A 16,870-nucleotide genomic window follows, 5' to 3' on the forward strand; every position below is an offset into this window, starting at 1 on the left:
CTGCAGTAATTGAAACTCAAGATAGCTTCATAATTAATAACCATTGAACAGTTGTTTTGCTCTAGCATTAGATGGATTGTCTTTACTGAAATATATTTTATGATTGATTGATGTTTGAGCACCTGAAGACAAACAGGCAGAGAGCTAAGGGGTTAGTATGAGTGGTTGCAACAGTGAGCTTACTTCATGTTCATACTTGTAGTGAAATCTGCATGGAGTGAATCGTTGTATGTATCGATGCTTGGCATTCATGTTTCATACAGCACATTAAAAAAATAATAATCCATCTGTGTTAATGAATCTGTACTTGTTTTTCCATTAATTTGATTTGATTTGATTTAATCATCTCAAAGGTGTTCATTTGCCACTGTAGCAAATTGATGGAGTATGTAGCACCTAAAAAGCTAACTTCTATTTGGTTGGTTGGTTGGTTGGTTGGTGTACATTCTGGTGTAAATGGAGTACAGTGGGGTTGTCTCAACCAAAGCACACCCCACAGATCTATTAGTAGTCCCAATTTGCAGTTATCTACTATTAAAGAACCAGTACCTATTCACTCCTCTGGGGCAAACCTGAAACATTGAAGAGATACAGGTCCCCCTTCCTCTTGATTGTCTGAACTCACTAGTTTCTGAAAGCTACAGAAAAACAAGGTAAAATGAATATACCAAATAAATTCCTCTTCTTCTTTTGCCCTAGATTTGGCAGTTTTCACGCCGCACCAGTTCCTGCTCACTGCGTGCACGCTTGCTGGCTGTACAAACAGCTCCCAGGTCACCTTGTTTACAGCACAGCTGCCACCAGCTCACGTAGATGCCCCGCTCCTGACGGTTTTGGATTCTAGAACAATACATGTACAGTAAGTAAGGATTTCTTCTTTCCTGACAACACAATAGTGCATCAGTTTATTCAAGAATTCCAGTGAGTTCAATCAGGGGAAGGGTTTGTGACATAAAATTAAATTTATTATGATTAAATGCATAGAAGTGATTAGTTTAGTGGTTCTGTGAACCTTCTGATTATCACTTGCCAACTTAATTTCCATTTTGTCTTTACGCAATCAGTATAACCTACATATGGGCATAGCCTCTGCAAACTTCAGTGCAGAAAATGTTCTGGTGATATGCCCCTTTTGTAGCCCCTGCTTTGTGTGTAATCATTTATCTATTGAGTACAAATACTGCATTAGAGGTATGGCTTAGATTTATTTTTATGATTGCACAACTGCATTTTTCAGATTCTCAAAATAAACCCCATGAAGTCCCCTAAACAAAGCCTTACATTTTTCAGCGTGGTCTGAATCTTTATTTGTTCTGGTCTTCATCATATTTTGCTTTTATTTGCAGATGGAAAGAGCCAGTAGAAGTAAATGGAATCCTAGATCGCTATATAATTTATATGGCCACCAATGAGCAGAATTTTACCAAGTGGAATGTAATCTATAACAGCACAGAACTTTTTCTGGATTTTACTATTCCACGGCTTTTCCCGGGTACTGAATACCTCATAAAATTAGCTGTAAGTTTTAAAGATGTGTAGTAGAGGTGTAAAATGGTGAAAATTATTCTGACTTTGTTAGCACCTTAATATTTAGCGGTTCCTGTGTCCACTTTGTTTAGCCTCTTCTTTCTGAAGCTAAGGTGAATGAGCCACCCTGAACAAAAACCCTGTTTTTGTTTCAAAACAGACTCACAAAAATGTGTATGTCATTTAAATACATGTTTTCTTCAAGGATAAGTTGGATAACTAATAAAGAGTTGAGCAGAAATACATGACATGCTTTAAAAATGTCTCCTTGGACCCAACTTACAAGAAAACATTGAATGTATTTAAAACTGTTAAACTTTCATATTTTGTACCATGGCAATTTGTTCTTTCATCTTAAAATCTGTATGTAGAAGGAAATAGCAAATTCAAAACATTTTAAGACATTTGTGTTTTCATTGCATTTCTTTATTACTGGTTTTATTTTGTGATGAAATAGAACAGCTTCAGCTCACTAAAAACCCTGAAAATATGTGAATAAAAGCAGGGGATTGTCCCTTGTTTTAAGCACACAGTTCATTTTATAACAATACCTATATAAGAATATTTGCTTTGATAAATGCCATAGAAAAATATTCTGCTCTTGATTATGAATAAATTTACATTTATGTAGACTGGGTATGCATTCATTTTTCCTTAACATGCTCTTGAATGTTCTAAATATTATACCACAAAAAATAAACTACCTTCAGGTAATGATAAGGATCTGACTTGAACCTGAAAAAAACAAGGATATTCAGTCTAATTAAAGCTTAGATTCATGTTGAAATTAATTCATTTGTGCCTAGATATTTCAGCATAGTAAATTGCATAGCATATATAATAGCACCATGTCCAAAACTAAGACACGACTTCAACAAGCATTTTATGCCTTTCTTTTTTATTTATTCTTTATAAAAGAATCTGTGCTGTCCTTCGCTGTGCCACAGCTCTTCTCTGCTCCTGCCGCACTCCTGTGCATGGTGGCACAAGGAGAGAGGATCAGGGAAGAATTAACAGCTACAATCTGGGGAGCAACTGGGACTGCTTCTTTTGGTGGCTCTGCCTTGGGATATGGGAGGAAGTGTTGTGTGGATGTTGGTTTTGCTTCGTCAGTGTGCACAGATTTCCTAAAAGTTACCGAATAAATTTTTAGGAACCTTTTGCTCTTTATATTTAATTTCTCATTTCTTTTTAATTTTTTATCCCCCGCTTAATATTTGCATTTAATCAGAAAGTAGGAAACTGTAACTTCTTCTGGTGATAAAGATAACCAGATTTACCTGGATAAAATGCAGCGGTCTGTGATAGGTGGGTTAGAAGATCTAAATGTCCTTGCAGCTTTGAAAATGACAAGTCTGAAAGTGCATGAAAAGCCCAATATTTTTGAGGTGTGATAGCTTTCTTATAACTTTTGGATCCATTGTACTTGTTGTACTGGTTTGAGATGAATGCAGTAGTACAGATTTACAAGTTAAGAAGACTAAACATGGCCAAATGTTACTTTTATACTTTATGAAAGGAAAAAAACCCCAAACACAAAAAACCCAACAAAAACCAAATTCACAAAAAATTCAAATCAAGCATACACCTGGGAAAAAATGAAATATTTAGTGTTTCATATAAATTTAACTGAATTTCAATAAAACTTTTTTAGCATAGAAGAACCCCAAACAAATGTCAACAGTGGATAATTAAATTATTCCCTTTTTTTTTGTTAGAATGAAATATTCTATCAGCTAGAAACTTTTTATTTTCATTGTCTCACAGCTACTATGATTTTGATTTGTATCCATTCAAAAACTGGTTTCAGTTTATGTGGGAAATGGAGTTATCAAAAATTGCAGCTTGAACACAAATCAGGAGCCTCAGCAGCAGAACTTTCAGCACCTCGGATGCTGCTGGCTTTAACTTTTGCATGAGAGGTTAATGTAACTATAGTGAATAGAGTTAAGAAAATATTTATCTTTGCATGCTGTTACCAATTTTCAGAATTGATTACTGCCATTTTATATGCAGAAATTGTATTCATAAATGAATACAACAGGTTTTGTAAGCAAATCTAATGCTTTTTTCCAAAAGTCAGCCATGAAGACGAAAGGTCATGTCTCTGTGGATTAGTGCAAAGGAACTTGGTTTTGTTCTGTTTCATGCTCTAAGCTGGGTGAGTGTGAACCATGCCAGTCTGAAAGCAAATGGAAAGCTGAAAGGCTGCCTTTAGTAGTCAGGGTGTCACTCTTACTTGTATGACTGAAGTGCTTCTGTGATTGAGCTATTCAGACAATATCTCCTCAGGACCCTGCAGTGTGGGTAAGCTGGCTCAGGTCCTGGCTGGAGCATTGCTATGTGGTGTCATCTGATGTGGTTCGTATCTGTCCTTTGGCTGTCCAGTTCCTTTGGTATTTTTGCAAATTTTACCTGAAATCTGTTTCTCAGAGTGACAAAAGTGGAACACAGTCTGGGTGTAGGTTTTCATGGCTTTGAGCATCACTGGATGGGATTGCCAGATGTCCAGTCCATTTGGATACACGGATCTAAAATCCCACTGCATAAAATGCAGCTGAGCTCTCTTTTACTCATATTCGTTAGAGATCCAGAAACTTCATGTCCCAGCAAATTTCAGAGATACAAAATTTGAGCTGCATGATATTCAAGAAATAAATGAATGGAAAGGCTGCTGTTACCAAGCCCTTAAATGAAAAAGCCCTCCACTGCTGAAGTAGGCCTGGTGGAAGTTAATTAGCGACTCAGTAAGAAATAAAGGAGAAAGAGGCCTTCCAGAGCTGGTCTTTTTGGCTCCTTCATAAAGCCAGTGGAAGTGGAATCATTCAAAGTTTACTCTGCTTCTACTGGAAGGATAATTTTCTTAAATATAGTACTTACCAAAATGCTAATAGTTACCTGAGCATTCATCTAAACTGACACCATTTTTTGATTTTGGGTGTTTTTTTGTAAACATTATCATGTTTAGAGTAAATGCCATTTTCTGGATGTTCCCAAAACTGAGGTTGCATTCTTGCATCTTTGCTTGGTAGTTCAGACTGAACATGGAGTCATTCCTTAGTTGTATTGGGAATGTAATTTCCAGTGATATCAAAACAATCTTTATGTATAAAAGAGCCTCTCATTTACAAACAATACTTATTTTTACCCTTGGGGTCAGTATTCACTTTTGGAGGGCATAGGAAATATGTTTGACTGCTCTCTGATTTGAAAAACAGTGGGAAATGGTAAATTAAAGCTAATCCTTTAAAAAAAATATATAATAGATTGGGAGAAACATTTTATTCCTGAAGATCTGGAGAGCAAGGTTATTTATGCTTTTTGTGCATGTGCTTTAGGACATGGAAAAATCAGAAAAACACAGATGATCCCGTAAGTTTCATGTAAGTGTGTGTCTAAATGTGAATGTTGAATTCAGACATTGTATTATTTCATATCCCAAGCAAAATACAAAAATTGCATGGTTAACATTTTGTTCTCTGGCAACTGAAATACAAATTATTTTACTTTCTTTTCCATAAACATGTAATCATAACTAATACATACTGGTTTATGATAGGGTGGTTTTTCACTATTATAATTGCACGTGCTCTCGGTGCTGTTGGGAATTGCTGAGGAATATTTTAGCTATAGTATGCCTAAAAACTAAGTATTATGAGTTATTATACATCCTCTTGTTATTCAAGAAGAGAGGTAAACAAGTCTATGCTATGATAAGTGTCTTACCTGAGAATCACAGGCTTACTAGGTTTAGGTATGGAAGAATAATGAAACTTAGGCAAAAAAATAATTGCTAAAATTATTGGTACTACACTGAAACGTGTTTATTTGTTCTGATTAATATTTTAAGGCTTGCACTGGAGGTGGGTGTTCAGTAAGTGAAGCCAGTGCAGCTATAACAGATGAGAGTACACCAGAAGGGGTTCCTGCTCCAAAAGCCCAGTCATATGCATCTGACTCCTTTAACATCTCATGGACTAAGCCTGAGTATCCGAATGGTAAGTGAACTCTTTTAGCCTCAAGTTAAAAAGATGATTAGTAAAGGTAAATTAATATTCTAAATGGCAGCTTATATGTGGTGCTTAATTTTTAATGATCATTTTAGCACATAAAATACCTGAGATAGTATCATTGTCTGCAGCAGGGAGATTGTGGTTTTCAGCCCATCGTGCGGTTTCAGTGGCTCAAAAGTGCTCCCTTTTGATAGTTCTTGTGTACTGCATCTCATTGTTCAATGTTTTCCAGGACAACTGAGCTGAGGAATAGGCATTCTTGGAGAATATCAGTCTAGCATGTTAATTTCACCCTCCAATAAAACCTTCATTTCTTTTACATTAATTGATATGTAATAATAATTAGATTTGTGTTCTGCATACTCATCATAAAGTTCTACATTTCTATGGCTGTGAAAATTAAACAATATACTTTCTTTTGTTCAGAAATTTTTTCCATTATGAAATATCCATGAGTAAAACTTTGAGACAGATTTTACTTTTCTAGTGGGATCGCACAGTATCATTTACCTTGGAATTCACTCTGATTTTATTATCATGCATGTAGCAGTTTAAATCACTGCAGAGGATGCTATGTAGGAATAACTAAATTTGATGTATCAGACATGTTTTTCTTCATTGGCTCATGATATTGATATATTTCAATATATAATATATAATTATTTCTCCCAGTGGTTTCACATTAATTTCATTTGGTCCTGAAAGATTTTTCCCACTTTCAGTTGTGATAAAGCACATTGTACTTGTTCAACTTCACTAAAGACATTTTAAATGATTCCCCCAAAAGTGGTGATTGTATTGGGTAAGGTCTTACATTAAATTTAGAAAGAAGTAAGAATATGTCACTTGTTAAATAATATATTTGGTAATTTATGGTTCTTTGTATGGAAGTCATTGTGGAAGATTTTGCTTCCTAGCCCCGTAGAAACTCTCTAACCCTGTTTCTAAAATCTCATCAGATTATGTGGCAAAGGGGAGGAGGCAGGAGAAAAGGAAAGGGTAAGGGATGGGAGGGGAGGAAATGTGGAGGAAGGTCGTATATCTGGCTTAGTGCTAAAGTCTGACTAATATTCACTGAAATAGGCATTTTTTTATAGTTAGTCTCAGGACCTGATCCTGTTATCTTTGCATTGTGGAAAAAAATCCAAACAGTTTAGAGAGTGGCTTAACTAATCAAATAAATGTGAACATATATGTGTGTGTGTGTATATATATATATATATGTGCATATCAACAGCACAGGATAAAGACCTAGAGTTTAATAAATAAATTTCCACAAGCTTCCTTTAAAACAACTAAAAGTTGGGATGCATGACTAAATTTGGGTGTTGTATCTTGTTACTACAGCATTTACTATGTACAGCTTGGCTCTCCCTTTTAATACAATAAACAGCTTGCTAGGAAACCACTGAGGGTGTTGGGGCACCCTCAGCAAGTTTGCAGATGTAACCAAATTGGATGGGATTGCTGATCTGCTGGAGGGCAGGAAGGCTCTGCAGAGGGATCTGGACAGGCTGGATCAGTGGGCCAAGGCCAATTTTAGGAGGTTAAGCAAGGCCAAGTGCTGGGTCCTGCACTTGGGTCACACCAACCCCAGGCAGCAACACAGGTTGGGGGCAGAGTGGCTGGAAAAGGGCCCAGTGGAAAAGGACCTGGGAGTGCTGGTCACCAGTGGCTGAACTGAATTGAGCCGGTGTGTGCCCAGGGGGCCAAGAAGGCCAGTGGCATCCTGGCCTGTATCAGCAATAGTGTGGCCAGCAGGACCAGGGCAGGGATTATCCCTCTGTACTGGGCACTGGTGAGGCCACCCCTTGAATCCTGTGTCCAGTTCTGGGCCCCTCACTGCAAGAAAGGCATTGAGGGGCTGGAGCGAGTCCGGAGAAGGGCAGCAGAGCTGGGGAAAGGTCTGGAGCACAAGTCTGATGAGGAGCAGCTGAGGGAGCTGGGGTATTTAGCCTGGAGAAAAGGAGGCTCAGGGGAGACCTTATCACTCTCTACAACTGCCTGAAAGGAGGGTGCAGCCAGGTCAGCATCGGTCTCTTCTCCCAGGTAACAAGCAGTAGGACAAGAGGAAATGGTCTCAAGTTGTGCCAGGGAGGTTTAGATTGTGTATAAGGAAAAAAATTCTTCATGGAAAGGGTTCCAAAGGATTGGAACAGGCTGCCCAGGAAAGTAGTTGAGTCACCATCCCTAAAGGTATTTAGAAGATGCATAGATGTGGCACTTTGGGGCATGGTTTAGTGGTGGATTTAGCAGTGCTGGGTTAACAGTTGGGCTCAATGACCTTCAAGGTCCTTTCCAACCTAAATGATTCTATGATTTATCTAATAACATGTTTTCTCATTGTCCAATTTTCTATTTCCATCCTTTCCCCATTTCCTTGAAAAGAATTTTAAAAACCCCCAACAGCAAATAAACTCTAAAACTTTTGACTGAGCAAGTGCTCAATCAGGAAGGTTTGCATTGTTCAGTGACTTTGTTTTGCTCTTTCTCAACACATCTTTTGGGCTGCCTCGTGGCCACGTCTTTTATAGTCACTCTCTGTGTCATTGTTTTAAAACTGTGTAAGAGGCTGAAAAATATTATAGTTGAGAAGACTAAAATTTGAGAAAGACCAGCAGAAGGTACTTAGGTCTGTCCCCTAAAATTTTCTTACTTCAGCATTCTACTGGTGCATTCTTGATTTTTCTGTTTTGTTTTTTTCTTTCTTTCAAAAACACAGAAACTATTTTCTGCTTTGAACTGAATTGATTCAAACTTGGTGTGTTTCAGGCTGCTAGGCATAAGTAGCAGTTTTCAAAAATACTGAGCTTGGCTTTGTTTCAGGTGGAAACGTCAGAATTGCAAAGATTTGCATATCATAGATTGTCATCTCCTTATTAGATCTCTGGGGCCATTCCTTTCTCTCCTGCCTCCTTTCGTCTGCTACTGCATGACAGATGCTACTGTTTATTTCCATGGGCTGAGGAGGCTTATCAGCTTCTAATGGGTGTGTGGGCTGGCTGGGGCTTGGACAGCACAGCCTTTGCTACGCTCTCGTGGTATATATGGGGTCCAGCTGCTTGCTGTGAATTGCAAAAAAAGTAAAGGAGAATTAATATGCTACCCTTGAGGCCAAAGGTGGCAAACAGGATTAAAGGCTACATGGCTTCTTCATAAAGATGGCATAGTGAGGGGAAACAGGCTTTGAGGTACAAGAACATCTGAGCTCACGTTATCCAGATGTGGGTATTGAACTTTGGGGCTACAGTTTTTTGTTAAATTTAAGGCCTATTTACTTTATTTTGAAGAAAAAAATTATTTCATAGAAAAATGGGAAATTATGCACCTAATTCTTTGTTGAAAGTTGCTTCAGAAATACCATTTATATACCAAGTAAAAACCAGACTTTTGGAAGATGGCATGTTGAATATATCTGAAATAGGGACGTTTTATTTTGTCTTATTTTCAATCCAGCAATAAAATGGTTGATGGGGCATGGCCCAGATTCTGCCACTCTACACATGTGTAGGTAGAGAGTAGATAGTATAAGTAAGATTGGCTATTTAGATGAGGGCAATGTATGGAGAGGCTTGTGAAATCATGTGCCATCAGATATTCTGTTTTGACCTTTCATTATTCTAGTGGCCTAAATAAATAATGACCTCTTCTTCAGAGCACTTCCATTATAATCCTGCCATATAGTTTGAAATCTGCTCTTTTAAAATCCTTGAAAATTTGCCAGTGAAAATTTTCCTTAGATGGTCAATTCTCAAAAACATCACTTTGTGTGCACATCATAGATAAAACCTAGTCTAAATCTAAGCTGTATATTCCAAGGCCAGTGGAATTTTTATGGGAAATATCAGATATAGTAAAAACTAATTTATAAAATTATTCAGCGAACTAAGCCAGTACTTGTTCCTGCAAATCCTTGTGCTTATGAGAGATGACTGGTGTTTGTAGTCAGTGAAATTGATGTAGGTAAAAGTAGGTTTGCTTAAGATTTGACCTCTAGATTGCACCTTATGAGTAAAGTCCTTGTAGTACTTTGGATTCAAAACCTCTTTAGTGTCTTGAATGTCATTGACACATTATATGGCCTCACCCAGAGAGGGGAAAGGAGGAAGGAAAAGAAAGACTGGATAGCTTTCTTCAGTTTAAGTTTAATTTGCAGTCTTGGATTTCTTTTCAAAAGTGAAACATAATTGTACTATAGACAATAGAGATTTTGGCTTCAGTGCAATCAAGATTTGACCTAGCTGCCTAGACTTCATAATTATGAAGAAACTGCATCTTTTCATGGTGACCACATGTTGCTCAGGAAGCCTTGTAAATCACAGAAATGTGCTATAGTCTTAAATATTTTATGCATGGTAAACTTCAGTAATATCTAGCAAGTCTCAAGAAGTTTGTTAACTTTGGGCCAACTTTGAACTTTTTCTCTATATGCTTTGGAAACCTATACTGGTGAAATAGGGAGGCAAAGTTATTTATCCATGGTCAAAAATAACTATTGCCTAATTTAGAAAAATGGCTTCACATCTCAAAAATGGACTATTAGTCCTTTTCTTCTGAAATGTACTTTTTTTCTTTCTTTTCATACTGTAGTTTTCTCCATCAGTGTCCTACAAGGCAAAGGCAGAAGTAAAATGAAGTAAAATGGATCAGGTTTTTAGAGACGGTTGTTCTCTGACAGTAGTGGGAGAACTAACAAAAGCTCAGTGTTGAGGAGCAAGCTGCTCCTCAAGTGTAGATGCAGCACAGTGCTATGGCTTTAGGCACTCTTTAAAACATTGATGCCAAATGACCTCATTATGATTCATGCTGTTGCCATAACTATCAAAGGAATTAATGATGATTTGTCAGGCACTGATCTGTGCTCTCTGGTGACCAGTGACCGGACCCAAGGGAATGGCATAAAGCTGTCTCAGGGGAGGTTTAGGTTGGATACCAGGAAAAAGTTCCTCACCCGGAGGATGTTCAGACACAGGAACAGGCTTCCCAGAGAAGTGGTCACAGCACCAGCCTGACAGAGTTCAAGAAGTGTTTGGATGATGCTGTCAGGCGCGTGGTTTGATTTTTGGGGTTGTCCTGTGCAGGGCCAGGGGCTGGACTTGGATGATCCTCGTAGGTCCCTTCCAGCACAAGTAATTCTATGATTCTATTCTATGATACTTTAAAGGGGTTAGTGCTACAGGTATAGTAGGTGCTTAGAGTATCCCAGTGTTTGGCATTTTTCCCCTGTAAAACATATCCTTATTGCCAGCATTCACACTTTTCCTCTGAGAGAAATAAAATATTTTAAAGTATATACCCATATATATATATATATATAATTTGTTTATTTAATGTAGGAAAAATATCAACCATTTATGTTACTGCTTCACAAGCAACTAGACACAGAACCAAAAGGGATTTTTGCTTTAGGAAGCCTGTCAAATATGGTAAGATTGATAGTGTGAGATTTTCCAGGACCTCCTCCTGCACACATCTCTGCTGTCTGATTTGAGTTTAGCTTCTCACTTTTCTAGAAGAGAAAAGATTTGAGGAGTGTGTGAATCACTTCACCATACTCAACTCTGCATTGGTTTAGCTTATAAATCTGCTGAAGTAGAACTCTTCGAAGCTCAGCTGAAGCAGTTGGGTGTGCACTTTAATTTACAAAGCAGTTCTCCATTTAGTATAGGGGAAATTTTTTTTTCAATTTCAAACTGAATCTTCCTAGTTTCAAAAAATTAAGTTTTAAGGAAGGAATGCTGAACTGAGCTATATTTTTACAATAAAAGTTATTTTCTGTAATGGAAAGATTAGAAGGCATTCTCTGAACAAAAATCACTTCAAATTAATCCTATAACTTTGTGTTTACTTGCCTTAAGATTTCTCATTGAAATAACTTTTAAGAAGGGATAATATTTAGAAGTGAGAGAGATGGAGGAATAGCCCTGAGAAAAAGTGCTCCTTTGCAAGCTCAATTTCCAAAGTCTAAGCAAATCTGTAAAATGAAGTTCATTAAATTCAAAACTCTGTACAGGATTTGTTATCCTACCACGCACCTTTGGAAGAGCAAAGTTCTAGAATTCCTTATAAATGAGATAAGCAATCAATTGCAATTTTTTAGTTAGTATTAGCCAGTTATACAAGAAGGACCATTCTTTCCTCTGTCTGAAAATCTTGCTAATGTTTGAGTTCTCAAATATCTTTTCTTTCAGTAGATTGAATAGGCAAGGAGTAGTTTACTTCAGGAATTTTTCTACAGCATATTGAGAAGGAAACAGTAATCATTACTATATTGTGGTTTCATTCAGAAAAGTGGGTAAAATTTTCCAACGACTCCACTCCTACCCCAAATTAATGAAGTATATATTTTATTGGCAAAATGCTAAAAATCTGATTTAGTTATCATAAAGAATGAGTATCAAAAAGGTGTTTTGTGGGACAAAATTACTTGTTACTGATTTATTGCAGTTACAGCACTGCCCTGGGTTGTCCTTCCACATTTCAAATGTATTGGAGATTTTGTTTCTAAGTCTAAAGCTGTTAAGATGTGAGATGGTTTTTCATGTCTTGTTTGAAAAGCCATATGCAGAGTAGGCTGTGAAACAGAATTGCCTCAGTTTTCCTCGTTCCAAGGTGATGTTGGCTGCCATTCAAAAACAAGTTTGTTAAGGGGTAGTCTTTGGAACAGTGTAATTGTTTTAAGAGATGCAGTCCACTTGTGAGATTTTCAACAGTTAGAGATGGAAGAGTGTGGTTTTTTTGAGTTTTGCATGCTCAGTCATGCTAAACAGTATCTGCTCAACTGTAAACAGTTTGAAATACTACTACTTGTACTACTACTACTGCCTGGGTGTCTGTAGCATTAGTGTTCTTCTAAACTCTGTAGCTTTTAGATATTGAGTGCTCTCACATTGTTTTATAGGTATGATTACTAGCTATGGATTGTATATGGATGGTGTTCTGCTGCAAAATTCATCACAGCTAAGTTGTTATGCTTATGGGCTTGCTCCTTGGAGTCTGCATTCCTTCAGAGTCCAGGCATGTACTGCAAAAGGTTGTGCTTTGGGTCCACTGGTGAGTACCTTAATTTACATTCTGGGAGTCTAATAAATGTCAGATGACAGTGAATATCAGAGTAAATGGTGATGATTCACTCTGGGCAGTACTAACCCATCTGGCAAAATGTGACATTTAAAAAAAACCTGTTTAAGAGCTGCTAAAGATTCAATAGGTCATTGTTAGGCAGCATTCCAAAGTAGAACATAGGTACAGTGAAGAAAGGCAAAAACAGAGGCTGAAACACACATTATTGAAGTTAAATGGAGTTAATATGTTTGAAAGGTGCAGGTGTGCTTTAACCAGATTTATAAGGATGTATATAAAGAAAGAGTTACTGTTCCAGTAATGGACAAATTTCTAGCTGCCGGACTGAAAGGACTAAAGTTAATTTGAGAAATGCAGAAGCCAGAAGTGGCAACAGGAGCAAGGAAAATATGGTAATTCATAAATCTTTTGAATGCAAGTATGTGAACAAAATATTATACTGGACAGATTTTAACAGTCTTGTATAACACCCCATTTTTTCAGCATTTGAGAATACAGGAATATTAAATTTGACATGTGAAAAGCAGACCTTCAGAGACTTTTTTATTTTGTTAAAGGTTTTTAGACATACAGCTGAACTGATAAATCTAGTATGATTTCATAGTACTGTAGCTGATGAATAACTAGAATCATATCTGCTATGCTTGGTTTTGTTTTCAAGCATAACTGAAAAAGAAGCCTGCATTTGTTCTGGGATTTAACATTTTATTTAATTCAGCTTTATTTGTAGACTTTTAAAATGGGTTTAAAGGAAGCAAAAAGAGAAAGATTTGGGAGGTCTTTTTGTTATTCTTTCTATTTTTTCCGTCGCAATGTATTTTGTATCAGGAAAGAACTTCCAGGTTTTATTTTTATGATATAATTTGTTAGTCTCATTTGCAGTATTATTTCCAAGATTGCTTTCATTCAAATGCCAGTAACATTGTCTATCTGCAGAAGACAACTAGACTTTATAACCATTAAACATTTTATAGCTTGCTCTACTTTGAAGAATATTTACTCTTAAAAGCTTGAATGGCTTTTTGCCAGTTTTTCTTGTACATTTTTTACAGCTTCACATATACCCCAAAAGCAAACCTTGTTTTAAGGTACTTGATGTGCAATAACCTAATCCATTCTGTTGGTGGTGATGTTTAAGACAAGTGCTTACCAAACTTTGCATACAGATGAAACGTGTATGTTTTCAGTACTACTGGCCTATCAAATAGGCATCAAAAGGGTAGAACAGAGCACCAGTAGTTAGGGTTTAAAAAAATATTTTTAGTAGTCTTTTTTTCACATTTCCACTGAACTACAGACTGATAACTTGGCTTTTGGAACAATTCAAAGGGGTTGCTGTAGCTGATACTCATCTGCGTCCCATGATCAGTACACAAACTGTTTTCCAAAGCCAGTGATCCATCTCTAATCAGAGGAATTGAAGTACATCTTGATTTAGGCTCACCTTAGTGCTGCCAGGAAGTTAAAGCACTGGATCTTTATTTGATTTTTTAAAAAAGATTTTCGTATCAATTACAGAGTAACTCCAACACTTAAAAAAAGAAAATTAAAAAAAAGAAACCTAATGTTTTGCCTCTGCTCTAAATCGTATGGGAAACATCTCCCAGCAGTAAACTGATATGCTTCCAGCTATTTTTGTTGCTGCTCTTGTACTTAATGTGCCCTAATCGATTAAGGAACATCATGTGACATTCCCCTAAATATGGAATTTGTCCAGCTTATGTTCCTGAAGGTGGCTCTGAAGATCTTAATTAGTTATGAGAGCATTAGCTGTTTTTCTATTTCAAAATTTTGTTTTTAATTTGGCTTAGGTAGTTTTTATTTGACCTTTTTTTTTCTGTGACTGTGATTTATTTTCAAGTGAGATGGAAATTGCTAACATGTAAATTAAGAAAAGCTGTATTTTAGATCTCTGCCTATTAGATGCAAGATACTGCTTTTGTCTGTCCTAATCGTTTGGGTGTTTTGTTTCTAAAGAGGGAAAAAAATGGATTATTAAGGACTAGTGTAACTTCTGATAGATTCTTTAGAGAACTTCAGGAGAACTAAAATTATGCTAGTCTTGAAATGTGTTAGCTCCTGTAAATGTCATATAAATAAACAGAAGTGTTCAACGCTGAATATTTCTCACCTCAACCCACTGCTATTAAACTTAGATTTCCGGTTTTAGTTAAATGTATGCTAGTACTTTTCCCAACATTATTATGCCTATCCTATGATTTGGTGTCAGTTTTATTATAGCAGAGTCTTTGTTATTTAAGTTATTAATAAACACATCTGAAAGTATCACAGAACTGTGTAAAAAGTAATATTCAGAAAAATAAGTATGAAGAAGGTTTTCTGTGCCATATGTTTTTATAGCACATAATAAAGAAAAAGCTAAAGACATAATACAGCTGTTGCAACTGCTTAGGACGTGATACAGATTGCTACAAATTTATATTATTTAAAGATTTTTTGAATCCTCTTCAGTAGAAAAACATAATTGGTACTAATTTTTCGCATTTCTGATGTTTCTGATTGGAGTACCTGCATTTAGCAGCACTTTACTGGAAATTATTTTGTTTAGAAAGCACAGCTTAGTCTAATCCTTACATAAGGATGTTTTTGACTGAAATACCCAAATAATCAATGTGGCACTGATCCAATAAATCTATGAAGTATTTGTTTATCTTTCAGCATTTACTTTATCCTGTTGACTTCACTGCAACTTATGGCTTATTTTAAATATAAAAGAGTCTAGAAATATAGCAGCACATGTGGAGGTATTGATGCACATCAACGATGTAGTCTGCCACGTGTAAACAATAAGCTTTCCAATCTTTACATGCTAAAAAGTAACAGCATTCATGTTTCAAGGACAGAGAAAATATGTTTGGTTATTTAGATGACAGAGCAGGTGTGGCAGATTAAAAATAGCATTTATTAGCACTCCCATGAACCTGCAGCTGAGAGGCACTTACAAAGGTGTGAAACCATCTTATATCTTAGAAAACACCAAATAAATAATGTATGAGAAACAAACTTGTTGCCATAAATAACATAATAGCAAATTTTGTTCCATAGCACTGAATGTTGACTACAAGTTATGAAATTTCAATACTAAATTTCTAGAATATTGAATAGGTATTTATTTACTTATATCACAAATATTTCATGTTCAGTACATTATCCAGCTCTTTCACATTTTATTTTCTCTTAAAGATTTACTTTTTATTGCAACTTAATTTTATTAGGTGAATGTAGAAGTTAATTCAGGGAGCAGAAAATATTCCACAAAGGATTTTTTTCTATCAAATATCTGTAATAATTTACTACAGTGTTTAAATGCATGGTCCTCGCAGTTGCTTTTTAAATGTAGAAAGAGAAAGTCACATGGTCTGCTATTGCTGTTTCCTTTTCTTACACTGAGATCATACATCCACATGAGGTGCAATGGTGTTTTCAAAAAAATACTCTCTCATTCTTTTCCAGTATTTATTTCCTGTTCCTTACAGGAGTCTCTAAAATAGGTTAGTTGCTGGACAGCTTCAAACAAATGTAGATGAAGGGACAGCAACATGGTTAAAAATTGGGACACTGACAATGTTAGTTACTTTTTTTTTGATTGATAAATACCTTTTCTTTAAACTTTGCATCTCTCATTCCTTCTCTGTGACTATGGCACCAAACTTCCATCTCCTGTTGCATTTACAGGTAGAAGCTCGGACCATGGAAGCTCCCCCTGAGGGAATGGTTGATGTATTTACTACTGTTGGTGGGTCCAAAGAAGTTCAACTAAAATGGCTTGCCCCAAATAAACCTAATGGAAAACTGACCTACACAGTCCTTGTCTCTGGTCTCTTCTATGCTGATCAAGGTATAATTTTCCCTTTATAATAAGTGTAATGATAACTTTGATACTCCATTTATTTTTAAAAAAAAAATCCTTTAGCACTAAATTTTTTCTACTTTTGTTTTTTTCTCCCCATGCCGTTGATTGTTTTAGCATTATCAATTTTATTCTTAAGAACTGCTGGTTTGATTTATGGTGCTTTACATTTGTATAAACACATAAATTGGCAAATAAAGATAAGCTCACTGCACTCATTTAGTCTCTAGATATACGCACGGTGTCTTATCTTGCCACCTTCACTCAGATAAGGAAGCTATACTCACAAAATTTCAGTTGGTTTGCTTATATAGGCCACTCATGAGAGCTGTTCATAATATGGTTGATCATGGGTATAATTTGAAGAAAGGGAAAG

The 16,870-nt window shown here is 36.3% G+C and overlaps 1 protein-coding gene across 1 annotated transcript in view; it reads left to right on the top strand.

The window, feature by feature from the left end:
• USH2A (usherin) overlaps nucleotides 1–16,870 on the top strand; it is a 387,802-nt gene that overhangs the window by 188,950 nt on the left and 181,982 nt on the right. The window contains 5 exon segments of the mRNA XM_039569529.1: nucleotides 700–859; nucleotides 1,347–1,518; nucleotides 5,378–5,525; nucleotides 12,442–12,593; nucleotides 16,320–16,482. Coding sequence (XP_039425463.1) covers nucleotides 700–859; nucleotides 1,347–1,518; nucleotides 5,378–5,525; nucleotides 12,442–12,593; nucleotides 16,320–16,482 — 795 coding nt within the window.

This window comes from Corvus cornix, chromosome 3 (assembly GCF_000738735.6).
Source record: "Corvus cornix cornix isolate S_Up_H32 chromosome 3, ASM73873v5, whole genome shotgun sequence".
NCBI classification, from domain to species: Eukaryota; Metazoa; Chordata; class Aves; order Passeriformes; family Corvidae; genus Corvus; species Corvus cornix.